An 18,903-nucleotide genomic window follows, 5' to 3' on the forward strand; every position below is an offset into this window, starting at 1 on the left:
GGGGTTGAAAGGTTGAGGGACTTTTTTGAAAGTAAAAGAATCTTGAGCGCGTGAATTACACGTGTTGACAATGTTTGGTGGCAGTGTTGAGAAGAAGAAAACACATAGTTCTAATTTGCCTGAAATTGAACTTCCTAATGCTGAATTAGGAAAGGTTTGTCTGAGGTTTGCCCCTGAGCCTAATGGATTTCTCCACATCGGGCACTCGAAAGCAGCCTTGCTGAACAAATATTTTGTTGATAAGTATAATGGGCGTCTGATTGTGCGCTTGGATGACACTAATCCATCTAAAGAAAGCACTGAGTTTGTTGATAGTCTTCTCAAAGATATTGCTAGTCTCGGCATTGTTTATCATGCTATAACTTATACGTCTGATTACTTCCCTCAATTGTTGGATATGGCTGAGAAATTGATTCAGGAGGGTAAAGCATACGTCGATGATACACCAGTAGATCAAATGAGGATCGAAAGGGATAAAGGAGTTGAATCGAAGTGCAGGAATAGTAGTGTGAGTAAGACTTTGGAGTTGTGGAAGGAGATGATTTTGGGGTCTGACAGAGGCCTGATGTGCTGTCTTAGGGGCAAATTAGACTTCCAGAACCCGAACAAGTGTCTGAGAGACCCTGTGTACTACAGATGCAATTTAGCTCACCATCATCGGGTTGGTTTCAAATATAAGCTGTACCCAACCTATGACTTTGCTAGTTCATTTGTAGATGCTTTGGAAGGCATAACACATGTCCTTAGGTCAAATGAATATCGTGATCGTGATGATCAGTGTCATATGATACAGGAGGATATAGGAGTTAGGAAAGTTTGTTTTTACGAATTTAGCAGATTGAGTATGGTCTATACACTTTTAAGCAAGCGTAAGCTTCTGTGGTTTGTGCAAAATGAAAGAGTTGATGGATGGCATGATCCTCGTTTGCCAACTATTCAAGGGATGGTGCGTAGAGGTCTTAAGATAGAGGCACTAACCCAATTCATACACGTGAACAGGTAAAAATCGTAGTTACATTTTGTTTTGCTCCAACAAAACAACTTGTGCTTCTTTGATTCTGTCATATGTTATGTATTGAAAAATATTTATATCGAAAGTACCTTTTTGCTGATATATGAAATATATTTTATGTATGTGCAAACTTAACTTATCCTATAATGCTGTTCTGCAGGGTGCTTCCACTAACCAAAATCTGATGCAATGGGATAAACTGTGGACCATTAATAAAAAGATCATTGATCCCATTTGTCCAAGACATACTGCTGTGCTCGAGGAACACCGAGTTCTGATAACTCTCACGAATGGCCCTGCAGAGCCCTTTGTGCGCATCATGCCTCGCCATAAAAAATTTAAAGAAGCAGGAGATAAGTGCACTCTCTATACCAAAAATATATGGATCGATTATGCTGATGCTTTGAGCATTTCTGCGAATGATGAGGTGACTCTAATGGATTGGGGAAATTGTATCATCAAAGAAATCAAGAGGGATGAGATGGGTACTGTGGTGCAGCTGCTAGGTGTGTTGCATCTCGAAGGATCTGTTAAAGCAACTAAGTTGAAACTGACTTGGCTTCCTGAGACAGATGAATTAGTCAGGCTTCAGCTTGTGGAGTTTGATTATCTGATTACTAAGGAGAAGCTGGTACTACCTATAAACAATCATATTATATACTCCGTAACAATTTTTATTGATTCCTGGTCATTCGTTTGTTTATTGATTTTGTTTTCTATCTCAGGTCAAATTCAAGAAAAAGAAAGGAGAGAAGACACAGGAGGAAAAGATTCAGGAGGAGAAAGAATTTCTGAAGGCACTTAACCCCGTCACCAGAAAAGACACCTTTGCACTTGGGGACTCAAACATGCGAAATCTGATTTCTGGAGAAATCATACAGTTAGAGAGAAAGGGTTACTTCAGATGCGATGTTCCATTTGTGAAACAATCGAAGCCAATTGTTCTTTTCGCAATTCCTGATGGGAGGCAGCGTAATGTTGTGCAGTGACTCCTTCAGAGTCAGGTATGCTGAAAGTGTTTAGTTTATCTAATAACTTAGTTGGTTGTGCTTACCAGGAAGGAGCAAGTTGCAGAATTTTCGAGGGTGTCTTAACACTAGGATCATTTGTGTTATGTTTTTTCGAGGGTGTCTTAACACTAGGATCATTTGTGTTAGTTACTGTCATTATAGAACTGCTAAATGCAAATTATTTTCTTTAAAGCCAGTAGCCTTTTGAGTTTTGACTGCCATTAGCTCTAGTTCCTGTTTACTCATTGGTTATGCAATATGTTATCTGTGTGGATTTTCATTACACCTTATATTTTTGGTTTTGTGCTTTGGATTGAGTAATTTATAGGAGTATGAGTAGCTCACAATGTAATTCCTTTTTATTCATTAATTACTGACTATTTACATAACTTATACATAAAAACTAAAGCAACATTAAGTGAAAAAAAAAATTGACAAAAAAATTAAAAAAAAAAACTGACCAAACAACGTTACAACACCATATACACAAAACAGAGGAAACTAAAACAGAGGAGCTACCCTGAAATCCATAGCATGATTCAGGTGATGACCACACCACCTTAATCCACCTCTTCAATCTTAGGCCCACCGCCCCCGGCACGTGCATCACTAGAACCACCGCCCATGTCCTCATCACCGGCCTCTCCATTGACGCCACCAGCTTCTTGATACATCCTTGAAATGATTGGGTTACACACACCCTCTAACTCCTTTTGCTTATGCTCAAACTCTTCAACTTCAGCCAACTGATTAGCCTCCACCCACTCCACGACTTCTCCTACCGCCTTTTCGATTTTTCCACGTTCTTCCTCCCCCAATTTGCTTCTGAACTTGTCATCCCTTATTGTATTCCTCATATTATACGCGTAGTTCTCCAACGTGTTCTTTGCCTCCACCCTCTTCTTCACATCCTCATCTTCCGCCTTGTACTTCTCTGCTTCCTTCACCATCCTGTCAATATCATCCTTACTCAACCTCCCTTTATCATTTGTTATAGTGATCTTGTTCTTCACCCCTGCAGTCTTATCCTCCGCAGCCACATTCAATATCCCATTAGCATCAATATCGAACGTTACATTTATCTGAGGCACCCCTCTAGGTGCCGGAGGAATCCCACCAAGCTCAAACTTTCCAAGCAAGTTATTATCCTTTGTCCTTGCTCGTTCTCCTTCGAATACTTGTACTAGAACTCCTGGCTGATTATCTGAGTAAGTCGAAAATATCTGCTCCTTCTTAGTAGGGATGGTGGTGTTCCTAGGGATTAAAGTTGTCATCACCCCACCAGCAGTCTCAAGCCCTAGACTCAATGGTGTAACGTCTAATAATAACAAGTCTTGCACCTTCTCATGTCCCTCCCCACACAAAATCGCCGCCTACACCCAAGGACAACGAACGAAAAACATGAAACTTGGAGAATATATCTACAAAATAAAACATTACATGAACACAAAAAAAGATTATAATGTTACCTGCACGGCCGCACCATATGCCACAGCCTCATCGGGATTAATGCTCTTACAAAGCTCCTTCCCATTAAAGACATCTAGTAACAATTGTTGAACCTTAGGAATTCTAGTAGACCCTCCTACAAGAACAACCTCATCAATTTGACTCTTATCAATCTTTGCATCTCGAATACACTTCTCAACCGGCTCCATACACTTCCTAAACAAGTCCATGTTCAACTCCTCAAACCTCGCTCGAGTAATAGTCGCATAAAAATCCATCCCTTCATACAACGAATCTATCTCAATAGTAGTTTGTGCGGTAGAGGAAAGAGCTCGTTTCGCCCGTTCACAAGCAGTACGAAGACGACGTAGAGATCTTGCATTACCACTTATGTCCTTTTTAGTCTTCCTACGAAACTCCGTGACAAAATGGTTTACAAGACGATTGTCGAAATCTTCTCCTCCTAGATGGGTGTCTCCGGCCGTAGCCTTGACCTCAAAGATCCCTTCCTCGATTGTAAGAATCGAGACGTCGAAGGTTCCACCACCGAGGTCGAAGATTAGGATGTTTTTCTCGCCGGTTTGAGCTGCCTTCTTGTCTAAGCCGTATGCTATGGCTGCTGCTGTTGGCTCGTTGATTATACGCATCACGTTTAAGCCTGATATAGCTCCTGCATCTTTAGTTGCCTGCATAATATTAATATATATTTTAACGTTACTTGTTTGTTATAGAAATTCATATTCAAGCATTATATATAGGAAATTGAATAATAATGATTATAATTTCAATCATCCAGTACTAGATGTTATAGAGTTTTAAATGAGTCAAGCATCATAATGATATGTAACATATCTAAATATATATATGGGCCAGATATCTTATGTGTCCAAAATTTTATTTGTTTTTTTTCATAAAAAAAAAAAAAAAAAAGAAAGAAAGAAAAAAAGAAGAAAGGCATCCTCATTATGTGAGCACTAATTAAATCGAATATTCGAATGATTGTTGACATTCTTGATAATATTGATTCAAATGCTACTTTATACTTTGTAAAGTTTGTATGTAGTATAATCATGAAATTGTAAAAATCTAAAATAATAAACTATGATTAATGTAAACAAGTTCACACAGACACACAGTACAATCCATCTATGAGTACTAATAATGTACTATACTACTATGACATCATGTTACATGTACTTCAAGTTTAACTTACGCCTCTAGCCACTATATAGTCTATGTATCGCATTAGGATTTCTCTTTGTAACGAGGCTCTCACCTTGTGGAATAAAATTTTCACTTAGCTAATTTTAAGAACTAAAAAAAAATTATACGGAGTAGAGTATAAATTACTTTTTTCCGAATTCTTACAAGAAAAAATGATATTATATGTGAAAAAAAAAAAAAATTAAAAATTAAAAAAAACATATTTATTAATTATTGTTGTTGAATATTTATGTTCAATTTGTTTTCCAAAAAAAAAAAAAAAATTTGTTCAATTAAAGTCTCAATTTCCGTTAAATTTTTTTTTTTTTTTTTTTAAAAAAACAACTCTTATTTGAACAGGGTCCATCTAAGCACAAAATATTTTTAATACTCCATACTTCATACGAACATTAACTTTCAGTCTTTTACTCTAACAATTAACAAATCTATACCAACCCTAGGCCACTTTATCTTCACTATTTCCCCTAAATATAATACACTATTTTCACTTCCTTCTTTGTTAACAAAACCCATAAAAACATGTACACGTGATAATATGCATACAATTTATAAATTATATACACCCGGATGCACTGTATATCCAATATAAATAGATTTTTTCTTAATTTGTTAGATGATTTAATTGTAGTTTTCCTCCACAGAGATATGAATTTAAAAGTCTCCCTCTGTTCCCGAAAGATGTACCCTTAACCCGTATTACCGTATTAATTAAACAATCTATATCTATATCTATATCTATACTTAGTATTTAAAAACTATAACCAAGAAACTAAGAAAAACACATGTCCCTATCCATTCTATTACACTTCTCTAACCATAGTGTCACTTGTCATCTTACACTATTAAATTTTTATTACACCATTTTTTTTAATTCTTTCATTAAAGTTGTACTTCATCTCTTCATCTTCTTCTCTCTCCTTTAATTCAACATTTTCCTATTCTCTCTCTTTAATTTTAGCACTTCCACCTTTCTATTTAAGCCTCTTTTTCGATTAATGTTCCAAAATTTAAATTTCTTTAATCATGTTTCCGATTACATATTTATACCCTATAATGACTTAATGATATTTCCTCACTTATCTCTCAATACAATTTTATATGAATAACCTGTGCATTGCACGGGCCAAAAGGCTAGTTAAGATTACAGCAACAAACCACAAGAGTAACAAAAATTGAAGAGTACATAATAATAAGTCATAACCTGGCGTTGAGAGTCATTGAAGTAAGCAGGAACAGTAACAACAGCATCCTTAATAGTCAACCCTAGAAACTGCTCAGCAACCTCTTTCATCTTAACCAACACCATAGATGATATCTCTTCCGGAGCAAACTCCTTCTCTTCCCCCTTATACCTCACCACTATCATCGGCTTTTCCGCCACGCCTCGTATAACTTTAAACGGCCATAACTTCATATCCGACTGCACCGAGGGGTCCGAAAACCGCCTCCCTATGAGCCTTTTAGCGTCAAACACCGTGTTCTCGGGGTTCATCGCCACTTGGTTCTTGGCCGCGTCCCCGATGAGGCGTTCGGTGTCGGTGAAGGCGACGTAGGACGGGGTGGTCCGGTTGCCTTGATCATTAGGTATGATCTCTACTCTATCATTTTGCCATACTCCTACACAAGAGTATGTTGTTCCTAAATCAATACCTATTGCTTTTGACATAGTTTTGCATGAAATAAAATTAATAATATGATCACTTTCTTGTACTACTATATCTATGTAATAATAAACGTTACATACAAGATATATATAAAGACTTAGACTATAGTTTAAGGATATGCATGAATTAAAGTTGAAGATTAAAGGAGATGTACGTGGAAGTAGGAAATTAACCGGTGATATTTGGTGCTTTGTTGATATGATTATTTATAACGTTTGTTTTGTTTTTTGTTAGATGAATTGAAGTTGGAGCGTTCTACTTGGAAGCTCTATATTCCATAACCAACCTCTATCTTACACATAATGTAGACAAGTGTTTATATAAGGGCTTGCAACTTTGCAAGTAAAAACTAACTAACGTGTTTAAAAAAAAAAAAAATGTTTGGAATTTGTATTTGATGAAAAGTCTTGCTCAACCATTTTGGCTTTGGAGAAAAGCTGAAAGCTGAAATTGATTGTGTTAACTGATTTTAACTATCTGATTTTGTTAATTGATTTGACTAACTTATTTTATTAGCTTATTACAAAAAAGTGTTTGGTAAATAGTTAATTGTTTAAAGCTGATTGATTATGTGAAAGGACCAATAAACTAATTGTGGGGTAGGTAGTTCATATATGATTTTTAATTAAATGGGGGTATAAGTGTCATTTCACCATAAAAATTGAATAAGCTAATTGAAAAAGCTCCTAAAGAGAGTTTTTTGAAAAAGAGCTTATTTAGTAGAATAACCACTTGAGCTATAAGGAATATTCTTCTATACGAAGTATTAAATTTTTTTGATCAAATTTATATTGTATTGACTAGTTTTGATTTATATTGTAAATGTCATTTAACTCTTCTATTAAAGAATTGATTTTTTTTTTTTAAATTTTGATGCGGATATATTAAGGCTTCCCTTTTCTTTTTAGACTAAAAATATTTTTTTTTTAATATAAGCTGTTTTTTGAAAAGATTTCTTTGTGTTACTTTGTTTTCCTAAGTTTTATATATTTTCTGTTTTCATCTATCTTATAAGTTATAACTTTTAATTAGTTCTATCCTCACCTCGTAAGGACACAATTGTATTTGATAAAAATGATTACTACATATGTAATCCACTTTAAAGTAAAATTACCCACATGCATGGCCCATTGCAAAATTGAGGGAGTAGTATAGGCCCAACCTATATAGTAATTAGCTAGTAGTTGATCGATATAGTTGCTTGTATTAACTAGTTTAATGCTTGTATTAGCTAGTATAAATAGTTAGTAGTGTAAACCATAATGGTAAATTACATACTCAATAAGCTAATTTTAAAAAGTTCCTATTATGAGCTTTTTTCTTAAAGAGTACTTAATTCAAAAGCCCAAAAATCTCTTTATTAGCTTTTTTCAGAATGGTCTAACTTTTGTTAATCCTCAATAAGCTAAAAGGTCACAAAAAGCTCTTTATCAAACAAGGCCTTTCTACCTCTCTTGAAATTGCCTAGCACGGCAGCAACCATTTCTACAAAAATACGAAGTAAGTCTTAATCTTAAAAAAAAAAAAAAAAAAGACTTGCGGAATCAAACTTAGAATCTCGGACATATGGTAGTTTTCTAATGTTTTTATTAGCGGGCTTCATGTGGGTAAGATTGTAGTGGGCTTTCACGGACATGAAACATTGTTTACAAGAGATTGAAACTTAAGTTTTCGATTGATAATATAAGAAAATTATTAGCATACGTTTTACTCTATTAACACACTCCTCTATTACCTTTTCATTAATTAACCTAAAAAAACGTATACAAATTGTTACCCAATTGTTAGATCAATCCTCAATCATAACCACACCAAATCAAATCCTTAACATTCACTATTTCCTACTCCACCATAAAAAAAAAAACTTTCCATAATAGTAGAATCCAAATGAAACTAAAACACATACATTCAATGAAAAAAAAAAAAAAACTTTCCTTTTTTAATTTTCTACACACTACTATAAATTATAAAATCACACCAGGACAAAAAAATAAAAAAATTGATAAGAAAAAAAATAAAAAAAATTAAAGTCATCATCAAGTGAAAAAAAAGAAAGGGTTTTTGTAGTCCCTAAAATCAGCCTCACAGCCTCTCTTCTCTTCCTCTTTTCCCCTGTCTCTCTCTCTTCTCCCCGTAGAGAGAGAAAATTCCCCCAAAACCAAAACCCTTTTTTTCTTCAAATTTCTTCAATTTTCTCTCTCCTCTTATCTATCTGTCTATCTATCAATTCAATCTATTCTATTTATCCCCTTTTTTTTGGTTATCTTCATCAGATTCGTCGAATCTTCAATCCGCCGGAAAATCCCTTTTTCCGACGTTTTTTCAATTCTTTGAAACCCTAATTTTCTTCGCTGTTTCGCGTTTCGTGTAGCTAGCTGAGTTATGCCGGCTGACCAGACCGTTATTAGCTTAAGACCTGGTGGTGGTGGAGGTAATCGAGCCCCTCGATTTCTCGGACCCCGATTTGATTCTTCTTCTTCATCGTCTTCATCTGCTGCTGCTGCTTCTTCTGATAATCAGCTTCTTCGTCCTCATGGCGGTGCTTCGCTCAAGGTCTTTTTTTGATTTAATTTTGGTTTTTACTGTCTTAGATCTGTTGAATTTGATTGATTTTGCTGTTTTTTCGATCTGGGTTTTGATTGTTTTGTGATTTTGTTAAGTGGGTTGTTGTTTTTTGGATCTGGGTATTGTTGTTTTTGATCTGGTTGTGTTTTTTGTTGTAAAGTTTGGAACTTTTTGAATGGTGGAGTTATTTTTATTGATGTTAATGTCATGATATGTTTGTTGTATTGCTAGTGGTTTTGTGTTTAATTAGTGGATTGAGTTAGGTTTTCGGGTTATATGGCGAACCAAACCGAACGTCCTGATTCTTAGCAGTGTGCTAAAGATGTGTTCACTGCTGTAAATGTGGACGGAAAGTTATATGTAGGCTTTAGGTGAGCTATGAATGAGTGGTATCTCGCTCATAAAGAAACCTACAGATATTTGTCGAATTCGCACTCGTAACTGAACTAACAAGAAATTTATATCGTTTTGTATGTTGAATTAATGTTCCTCTGGTGTGTTATGTTCAGACTTGCTTTGCACGTGTGTCTTGCTTACCTTGTGTGTCATGATGCTCTAGGGATTTATATCTTGCATTGGCAATTCTCTTTCATTTATAATTCAGTGCTTATGAAATTATGTGATTATAGGTAGTTAAAAGAACTCTTTTTTATTAGAACTTTATACTTAATTTATGTATGTCCCCCGTTGGTGTAGTTTGGAGATGCTCGATTTGAGGGTCGTGAACGAGTCCGCTACACTCGAGATCAGCTCTTGCAACTCAGAGAGGTATTATTCTGATTCCAATATATTTTTCTGTTTGTATCCAAGTCAGGAATACTAATGATGTATTTAATTAAATTTTGAGCTGTCTTGGCTGCCTATCTTTTCATTGATTTACATCGTTCTTCTTGTATACTTATTCCTGTATTTAGATTAGAAGCTGCAGTATTTTCTATGTTATAGTATTTATATGCCTTTATGGTCCATCTCTTACTTATCAGGGTTGTACCTATTATATTTTTTTTTTTGGTGCTGGAATTGAGATTTTTGGGGTAGTCCTTTGTGTAGAGTTATTGGCAAATGTGATTTTCGTATCCTGTAATCTTTTTTACGTGTATTGTTTATTTACAAAGGTGGCGGTGGTTCCTGAGGAAATCCTAATTGTGAAAAGAGAAGTCGATTCTGAGCTGCTTGGTGAAGAGCAGAGTTGGAATCGTGCTGAAGTCATTGTAAGTGTCATCTGTGCAATTTAATGTTTTGACTTATTTTATTTAATAGTTTCCTTTTTTTTTTGTTGTTAGTTTTGCATTCAGTAACTTTGGTCTGAGCATGTTTGGTTAAATATGCGATTTCCCCCATATATGATATAGAATTTGGTTTTAATTGTAATTTGTTTCATTTTATCAGCCTCCAAGCCAACCAACACCCCGTTATTCTGAGCCCGATAACCGGGATTGGCGCACTCGCTCTACTCAGGCACCTGCCCCTGCTGAGGAGAGGTCATGGGAGACAATCAAAGACAGAGAATTTGTCAACAGGGGCCCAGATTCTAATCGCCAGGACCAATTTAATTCACAGTTTGCAAGGGCAAATATATCCTCGGGCCAAGGGGTAATCTCTTTAATTGTATAATTTTCTGATTCTGGTCTGACTATCAGCAGTGTTTTTATATATTTATTTATTTTTAACCAATGTTATTATGCTCCCAGATTTTACGAATTTCATCTTTTTTTAGTTTGCATCTTCTATCTTTTTTTTTTTTTTTTTTTTTTGGCAATTTATTAATTATTATTATAGTTTGGGCTCTGTTAGGGTATGTATCTTATCCCGTGCAGAACTTTAGTTTTAAAGTAGCTGTTACTTTCTGTATCTTATCCCATGCAGAACTATAGTATTAAGGTAGCTTAGACTTTCTTTAACTTACCCCATGCCGAACTTTAAATTATAAGTAGCTGTGATGTTCTATATCATACCCCATTCAGAACAACTTGGAAATTTTATGTGCATGTCTTTTTTCCTATTAGACCATATGAATCTATGCATTTGGAGCATTGCTAGTTTTTTTTCTGTAATAATGCCTGTGATTGCTGGCTTACTTTACCAGTCTGAGATGATGATTATGTAGGTAAATTTTGTGGTTAGTGACTTCAAGTCTGCTTACCTATATGTAGCTAATTTTTTTAACTCAATTTTTTGTAGTTGATTGGAAAAGTATGTAATTAGGCTTATTTGTTTTTTGAATTTCAAGTAGTGTTTTCCCCATCTCCAGCTCTTTGTCTCTGTTATAGTTTATTGTTTTTTAAGGCTTACTTAAGGTTTTGTTTTACATGAATAGGGTCCAACTCCAGCTCTGATTAAGGCTGAGGTGCCATGGTCTGTTAGAAGAGGCACCCTCTCTGAAAATGACCGTGTTTTGAAGACTGTGAAAGGGTAATGTGTCTTTTCCTCTTTTTGGGCCTTATTTGCAGCCTTCCTGGAAATTTAATTCTATACGTTCACTACCAGGTTACATAATTTTGGTCTCTTGGTCTTTAGTCATGGTGACTGTATACTGCAGTCTCTAGAAATAGCTGTTTATGGCTTTTTGAGCTTGAATTGCTGCAGTTGTGATGCCTGTAATCTATAGTAATTCATTACTAATTTATTGATCTGAAGGTATGGGTAGCAATATGGTATAACAATTTTTTTTTTTTGAACCTGTAGTCTGTAAAAATGTTTATCTGCTGCATATGCCATCTTTTGAATATATAGGTCAGTGAAAATGATATGATCACATAAGATCTATAATAATGTCTTATTGCTGATGTGTTCTGCTGCCATCAGTCCATATAAGTGTTACAAATGTAGACATGTAGGATCGTGTCAGGCATTTGTTCAAGATTCCTGTGTAATAATATTATATTGTTTACAATGCAGTATTCTCAACAAGCTCACACCTGAGAAGTATGATCTCCTCAAGGATCAACTAATCGACTCTGGTATCACATCAGCTGAGATCCTAAAGGTTGTTGTCTTTCTCCGTATTTCCTGAATTTGGTTATTAATCTTACTTTGCGACTGATTTTTGTTTGTCTTTCAGGGTGTTATTTCTTTGATATTTGACAAAGCTGTTCTGGAGCCTACATTCTGCCAAATGTATGCGAAGTTATGTTCTGATCTGAATGAAAAGCTTCCTCCATTTCCAGCAGAGGAAGCTGGTGGAAAAGAAGTCACTTTTAAGCGTATTCTCTTGAACAATTGCCAAGAGGCATTTGAAGGTGCTGACAATTTAAGAGCTGAACTAAGGCTGATGACAAGCCCTGAACAAGAAGCTGAACGTCGAGATAAGGAAAAAATGGTTAAACTCCGTACTCTTGGAAACATACGTCTTATTGGTGAACTTCTGAAGCAGAAAATGGTACCTGAAAAGATTGTGCATCATATTGTACAGGTATTTGATATTTGCTGCTTGTCCATTCTTTTGTAAGACAAGTTCCTCGTGTGAGCTTTGCTCTGATGTTGCTTTGTACACACAATGTAGGAGCTTTTAGGTCCTGACAATAAAACTTGTCCAGAAGAGGAAAATGTTGAGGCCATATGCCACTTTTTCAATACCATTGGTAAGCAGCTAGATGAAAACCCCAAGTCACGGCGTATTAATGATGTTTATATGGCTCGGTTGAAGGAGCTGAGCACAAACAGCCAACTTGTCCCTCGTTTGCGTTTCATGGCCCGTGATGTTCTAGATATGCGATCTAACAATTGGGTTCCTAGGCGTGAAGAGGTTTGATTGCTGTCTTTAACTTAACTTTAAGCAATTTCGTCATTGGCTCTCAATATAATATTGGTCATAATCTTCTTTTCTTGCTCATGGTTCTTTAGGTCAAAGCCAAAACCATTACTGAAATCCATACCGAGGCAGAGAAAAACCTTGGCTTGCGCCCTGGTGCTACTGCAGGCATGCGGAATGCTCGAGGTGTACTTCCTTCTCAAGGAAACATTGGTCCAGGGGGATTCCCTGTTAATCGCCCTGGCACTGGGGGTATGATGCCTGGGATGCCCGGCATGCGTAAGATGCCTGGAATGCCAGGAATGGACAATGACAATTGGGAAGTTCAAAGGAATAGGTCAATGCCAAGGGGAGTTGATGTGTCTGCATCCTCTTCAGGAGGACGCTTCCAGTCATCATTGGTTGGCAAAACAACACCAATGAACCCGAACCTCTTACCTCAGGGAAGTGGTGGTGTCATTAGTGGTAAAACTAGTGCCCTACTGCAAGGAAGTGGTCCACCTGCCCGTCAACCAAGCTTTGGCTCAGGTATGGAGCCCACTAGCCAAATTTCCAAGGCCAAGCCCACCCCAGCTGAACCAGCAGCTCCAGTTGAGAAACCTGCCGCTGCTGCTACTAATGTTAAGCCTGAGGAACTTAAAAGAAAGACTCTCTCTCTCCTTGAGGAATACTTTAGTGTCCGGCTGTTGGATGAGGCGCTACAATGCGTCCAGGAGCTCAAATCACCTTCTTATCACAGAGAAATTGTGAGGGAGGCAATTAATTTGGGATTGGATAAGAACCCCCCTTGTGTTGAGCAGGTTGCAAAGCTCTTAGAATACCTGTTTTCCAAGGGAGTTTTCACTGCTAGTGATATAAGCACCGGTTGCTTGCTCTACGGTGGAATGATCGATGATGTAGCTATTGACCTTCCCAAGGCTCCCTATAATTTTGGCGAGATCATGGGTAAGCTAATTTTGGCTGGGGGATTGAACTTCAGTGTAGTGAAAGAAGTCCTGCAGAAAGTAGAAGATGAAATATTCCGAAAACCTATATTCGATGCCACCGAGAGGGTGGTCGGGCAAGGAGTTTTGGAAGCACAAGCTGCTGATGTTGACGCATGCAGAGCCCTTCTCTGAATGCCGGTTGGTTGTTCTTTTTCCCCCCTTTTACAGTAGTACTTGAAATTCAATGTAGTCCACCGCAATTATCCAACGTTTTTCCTATGATTACATTTTTGTTTTATGCTTTTCACAATTCCTCCCATGTTTGAGGTCAGTACCCATGTATTACTATATACTGAGTTGGAGCAGTGAGGATCTGGGTTTTTCTTTTTATTGACTGTATATTTTGCTCCAAAGGACTAAGGTCATACTTGTAGGTTTTTTTCCATTTTTTTTAAATGTTTATTTTTTGGGATAATTTTTTGGTCTAGAACTTAAACATAATGCCATGGATTTTGCTGTCAGGCATGGCTGGATTATGTGTAATTTTCACATTTGGATGGTTTGCCCTTGTCAAGGACTGAGTTTGTTCTGTATTCGGTTACTTTCTGAATTTTGTGATATCCCGAATTGGACAACTTTTTGTTCTTAAAGGCTTGAGCAGGCCTCTGATTGCTTTGGTGCCTTTTAAATGTGTCAAAATTTAATTATTTCCTTTATGCACAAAAAAATTTCATTGCTTTGAACGATTTTACTCTGTGTATACTGTTCTTCGTGTATTGCTACTCTGTATTTAGTCTTGGCACAGCTAAGTAGCTAACCCATATCTTTTACATATTACTAAAGGCGAAATTAAAAGACATTTGGCAGCAGCAATATTTTAAATATTTTTCTTCCAATAATATTATTATTTTTTTTTTTTTTTGAAAAATAAACTTCTTCCAATAATACTTGCGTTAAAAGAATTATTATATTTAAATTATTCGTTTGCCTAACATAAAATATAAACAAAAATTTTTAAAATATTAAATTATTCATTATAATTTTATGTGGTTATTTATTAATATACATCATACTTTGTACCTAATTTGATAATATGAACCAACATTTGAACTGTAACCCTTAAAGTTAAGACTTGGCCCAAATATAAAGTATGTGATGCAAACCAATATTTCGTATGACCCTGTCCAATATTTAAGACATAATTGTTGACTAAAGAATAATTGAGGCATAAACAAACTCTCCTAGCTCTCAAATATTCAAACACAAAGCCAAGGCCTCTTAGTATAACAAGTCTAAAATACTGAATTATTAGTTTATTACTATAACAGATCTCAATTTTAACTCTAGAAAAACCCCAGTATGTGTTTAAGACATCATATTATTTGAATGCTGATCAACTACTCCAAATTGCAAAATTGAAATTCTGTCTATAGTAGCACCCTGCAGTTCTAACGAAGTACACTAAAATGCTGAAACTAGAAATGGCTACCAGATGGCTAACCCCATATGTAAACAAGAAATTACACCGAGCATTTCTCGTTCTTTTCTTCTGATGGTAAGCAATTCTCATGCTTCTTAAGAATTAATATAAGTCGCATTTCAGTAACCATCTAATAGAGATTCAATGAATGATGGTAAATACACTATTGCAGAGGAAGATATCTGTAGATAGTTAGGATTGCATCACTGCATTAAGATTGAGCAACAAATATTGATCTTAAGTTCCTTACTTTACAGTGAACATCTATGTAGATAGTTAGGATTGCATCACTGCATTAAGATTGAGCAACAAATACTGATCCTAAGTTCCTAACTTTACAGTGAACATCTGTTTTTAGAAACATAACACAATCGCGCAAGAAGTGACTGCAAAGTTGTCTAGTCCTAAACCTAAATTCATTCAACTCTCCGAGAGATGAAAATCGCAGGAAAGTGTGATGTATTGTTATGTCATCAACACTGTCAGCTGAAGTCAGCCTGAAAGTTAAACTGGTTAGCTTCTTGCGCTTAAGGTTTCATGATCATGTTTCATGGCTTGAACTATTCCTTGAACATTTTGCTGAAATCATAAATCAAAGTTTATGTTAGTGAGTAGCACTATTTTTGGTACCATTGACAAGAGAATGCAATAAGAGAAGCATACTTACTAGGACTAACTATTCTAATGCACTTTCTCATGGACTTGACTGAAGTAACGGAATCTGAACCTGCAATAAAACAATTAAAAACAAATGGCAAAATGTCAGCCCCAAATCATATGGAATGAATGACGAATCAATTGAAGACGGGTTATATTTTAAAAATGTTTTACCATTTCCTGTCACGTCTCCTGTAAAAACTTCTCTAACAGCTGATGAATGCTCTACAAAATCTTGGCTACTCTCCAATTCTTCATTGTTTCCATCATGAATCAAACTGCATTCCATCCGACTTTAAGCATATACAGGAGTATGATAATAACAATATGAAACCAGATACTACGTACAGTCGCACAATAAATACTTTGAATCAATGCAGTAATTTGGCAAAACCCACTTACCCTGTAACTGCAGCAGTTGAAGCACCTGCTGTTGATGGGCAGGAATAGTCAATACCTCCACAATCAATCCCAAAATCAGTCAGGAGCTCTGTCAGACAGAAGTCTGGCCCAAAGGCATCCAAACCCAAGTCAAAAATGTCTCCTTCCCTTTCAGATTCTGAACTGGCACTACTTCCATCCCCACTGGTAGTTTCCACATTTGTCGGCATATCAGTACTGTCAAAATCCAGTCTCCCTTTGACATGTTCTCTATTGCCCTGTCGCTTGTTTGATTTGACAGGCGATGAAAAAGTACACTGATTCCTTTCAATGGAAATGTGCTTAGCAGGACTAACAATAATCGTCTTAGAGGAGTAAATAGTACAGTTGGTGGGTGTAGTCTCAGGAGGGGTGCTATCATGTTGAGACTTTGCAGTTGAAGATACATCTTCAAGGGGAGAAGTAGATTTATCGCTCTGGGAAGAGAGTGCTCGAGGGGGTGTTTTGGGACCCGAAGAATTTGAATTTGGAGATCCTGATGGCTTATCAAATAAATTCTTTGCTAAATTTGACCCTTGAATCGGCGATCCTCCTTGAGCAAAACTAGGGGACAGTGATTGAAGTGGAGGAGACTGATGAGCATGACCTTTAGCTGCATTACTTGGCTGTGCAGCTGAATTACTACCTGCAGAGTTAATTTTCGCAAGAAGCAAATTCAGTAACGAGAATTGAAGTTTGCAAAAATTTATAGACTTGCATTGATGCACACAATATATTACCAAAACCAACCTTTGTCATAGAATGAGTTGTTGGTTATAGGAGTGCAATATTTCTTTGGTGCTTGAGGTACATCATGGGCATCCTTGTAAGTTTTTCTCTTCCTTGGAGGACGCGAACTCATGTTAGGTGTTGAGTAACTGGTATGATCCACCTTCACACTTTGTGTCATCGACATCGTTGTCATAACTGGAGTTCTGTAAGCAGGATAACCTGAAAACCAGAGAAAAACCAGCATTGGAGTTGATTTCAAAAGGGTAGTTTCCAATCTTTCACCATATGAATTGCAACAAGTTTGCAAGCACAGTTTTTTTGCATTGCTCTCATTATAATCTACAAACTCAATCGCCACGACAGGTAATTAAAAGGTTTTAGATAACCTTCACCAACACTTATCTTAATCTGAAAGATCACTAATTGAATTTGAACATATTTACTTATAGGACACAATCTTCTTGGGTCTATTTGAAGATGAAAAATATTGAAGACTAAAACATTACATGCTTTTCATAAACAATTTTTTACACTCAATGTCCTGTATACATCTAGATAATTGAAATTCAACAGCTAGACTATCCAACATTAAGGAAGATCATGCTCGAGTTTTTGACAAATCCCTAATTTTCACTTCTCAATTCACAGAATGTCCTCATTTAGGAAACTACCACAATTTTACAAACCTAGAAACCAACCCAACAAATTAACCAAGTAAAATGCAATTCCAATTAAACAACCAACACCCTTTTCCCCAACAAATCCAGCCAAAAAACATTCTATGGAACCAAACAAATAAACCACCAAAAACCCCCACTTCAAATCAACCAATGAAGAAAGCACAAACCTGACTTAGGTGCAACAGAAGCAGGTTGCTGCGGAGGCGGAGGCGGGGGAGGAGGAGTAAGACAATTAACAGTAGCAGCAGAATTATAAACATTCATCAAATCCTGCATTCCTTGTAAAAGGGTTTGAATCCTACACTTTTCTTGAACCAACCCATTTTTCTCTTGCTCAATAATCACTTTCTGCTCTTTCAACCAAATATACTCATCTAACAATTCCCCCAAACTCAACAAACTTTTGGGTGTCTGTAATTCCAAAAAAAAAAAAAAAAAAAAAAAAAAAAAAAAAAAACCCCAAATCAAAATCAATCAAAAACACAACAAATAACCCCAAAAATAAATCAATTTGATTGAACAAGTACCTCTTGAAGAAATGACTTGGAAATAAGAGAGGAAACTTCGGAGTGAAAAGCGGACCGGGTTTTCGAGTAATTATTATCAGCAAGGTAACGATCGACAATAAAGGCGACTTGAACCGGAGTTATTTTCCCTGTACCTATATTATTGTTGGTGGTGGTGGTATCGGGTTTTCTTCCTTTTCCTTGCTTCGCCATTTTTAACTTAGGAGGAGAGAAAAGTTAGAGAGAGAAAATTGTGGAGTTGAATCTGAAGAAATTTGGGGGGAAATGAGAAAGAGAAGAAGAAAGAGGGAAGATAAAAATGGAGGAGGTTGCGCGGGAGAAGTTTGAAATTATAAAATGAAGTTGCGGGTTAATTTTACCGGGTAATGTTAAGAGTTTCACTGTTTCAGCGCCATGTTCTATGGTTTTTTTCTTTTTTTTTTTTTTTTTAAAAAAAAAATGAGCAATAAATTATTTACTTCTCTATTTTTCCAAGGGTAATGACTTTTTTTGGGGGGCTCAAGGTGACAATGTTATACAAAAATTAGGTGTTTAAAATAACTAATGTAAGTAAATGTGATTGTTTGAGTATTTCAGCGAAGCTTGATTTTGAATATAATTTGTGCTAATGTTTTTCTTAAAAAAAAAAAGGAAGTTTGAGTATTATAATTTAAGGTCTTTTATATATATATATATATATATATATATATATATATATATATATATATATATATATATATATATATATATATAGGGGAGGGATCCGGTAAGAACTCCTAGATATATAAGAACCCTAGATATATAAGAACACATCTCAACCGTAAGAT

General features: G+C 36.0%; 3 protein-coding genes, 1 non-coding gene and 1 pseudogene across 4 annotated transcripts; 3 read left to right on the forward strand and 2 right to left on the reverse strand.

Annotated features, from left to right (window-relative positions):
• Nucleotides 1-70: 70 nt before the first annotated feature.
• Nucleotides 71-2,001, forward strand: LOC145610464 (glutamate--tRNA ligase, cytoplasmic pseudogene; annotated as a pseudogene).
• A 239-nt stretch (nt 2,002-2,240) lies between these two features.
• Nucleotides 2,241-7,842, reverse strand: LOC145610465 (heat shock 70 kDa protein-like). Its single transcript, XM_081665803.1, has 4 exons — nt 7,809-7,842; nt 5,897-6,414; nt 3,492-4,157; nt 2,241-3,395 (listed from the first exon to the last, which is right to left on the reverse strand). Exons 1-4 carry the CDS (start codon nt 7,840-7,842, stop codon nt 2,583-2,585), a joined length of 2,031 nt encoding a protein of 676 aa, XP_081521929.1. The 3' UTR covers nt 2,241-2,582.
• A 656-nt stretch (nt 7,843-8,498) lies between these two features.
• Nucleotides 8,499-14,251, forward strand: LOC145610074 (eukaryotic translation initiation factor-like). Its single transcript, XM_081665334.1, has 9 exons — nt 8,499-8,912; nt 9,621-9,692; nt 10,040-10,135; nt 10,314-10,517; nt 11,242-11,336; nt 11,823-11,910; nt 11,986-12,336; nt 12,427-12,669; nt 12,768-14,251. Exons 1-9 carry the CDS (start codon nt 8,742-8,744, stop codon nt 13,791-13,793), a joined length of 2,346 nt encoding a protein of 781 aa, XP_081521460.1. The 5' UTR covers nt 8,499-8,741; the 3' UTR covers nt 13,794-14,251.
• LOC145612889 (small nucleolar RNA snoR103) lies at nt 9,240-9,346 on the forward strand. Its single transcript, XR_014106800.1, has one exon. It is a non-coding gene; the product is annotated as a small nucleolar RNA snoR103 (small nucleolar RNA).
• Nucleotides 14,252-15,622: 1,371 nt separating the features above from the next.
• On the reverse strand, nt 15,623-18,289 carry LOC145610466 (uncharacterized). Its single transcript, XM_081665804.1, has 7 exons — nt 18,098-18,289; nt 17,738-17,981; nt 16,909-17,109; nt 16,141-16,804; nt 15,913-16,016; nt 15,749-15,808; nt 15,623-15,660 (listed from the first exon to the last, which is right to left on the reverse strand). Exons 1-7 carry the CDS (start codon nt 18,287-18,289, stop codon nt 15,623-15,625), a joined length of 1,503 nt encoding a protein of 500 aa, XP_081521930.1.
• Between the last annotated feature and the right edge of the window lie 614 nt (nt 18,290-18,903).

Source organism: Chenopodium album, chromosome 24 (genome assembly GCF_948465745.1).
Source record: "Chenopodium album chromosome 24, dcCheAlbu1.1, whole genome shotgun sequence".
Taxonomy (NCBI): Eukaryota; Viridiplantae; Streptophyta; class Magnoliopsida; order Caryophyllales; family Amaranthaceae; genus Chenopodium; species Chenopodium album.

Excerpts from the sequence above, each read along its gene's own strand:
- LOC145610465 (XM_081665803.1), bottom strand. The coding sequence starts at position 7,842 with ATGGTTGCTGCCGTGCTAGGCAATTTCAAGAGAG. Across the intron at positions 4,158-5,896 it reads TCAATGACTCTCAACGCCAG|GCAACTAAAGATGCAGGAGC; the intron begins GTTATGACTTAT and ends AATATTATGCAG. Across the intron at positions 3,396-3,491 it reads CATATGGTGCGGCCGTGCAG|GCGGCGATTTTGTGTGGGGA; the intron begins GTAACATTATAA and ends CCTTGGGTGTAG.
- LOC145610074 (XM_081665334.1), top strand. The coding sequence starts at position 8,742 with ATGCCGGCTGACCAGACCGTTATTAGCTTAAGACCTGGTGGTGGTGGA. Across the intron at positions 8,913-9,620 it reads ATGGCGGTGCTTCGCTCAAG|TTTGGAGATGCTCGATTTGA; the intron begins GTCTTTTTTTGA and ends CCGTTGGTGTAG. Across the intron at positions 10,518-11,241 it reads ATATATCCTCGGGCCAAGGG|GGTCCAACTCCAGCTCTGAT; the intron begins GTAATCTCTTTA and ends TTACATGAATAG.
- LOC145610466 (XM_081665804.1), bottom strand. The coding sequence starts at position 18,289 with ATGGCGAAGCAAGGAAAAGGAAGAAAACCCGATACCACCACCACCAAC. Across the intron at positions 17,110-17,737 it reads TTCTGTTGCACCTAAGTCAG|GTTATCCTGCTTACAGAACT; the intron begins GTTTGTGCTTTC and ends TCTGGTTTTCAG. Across the intron at positions 16,017-16,140 it reads TCAACTGCTGCAGTTACAGG|TTTGATTCATGATGGAAACA; the intron begins GTAAGTGGGTTT and ends GATGGAATGCAG.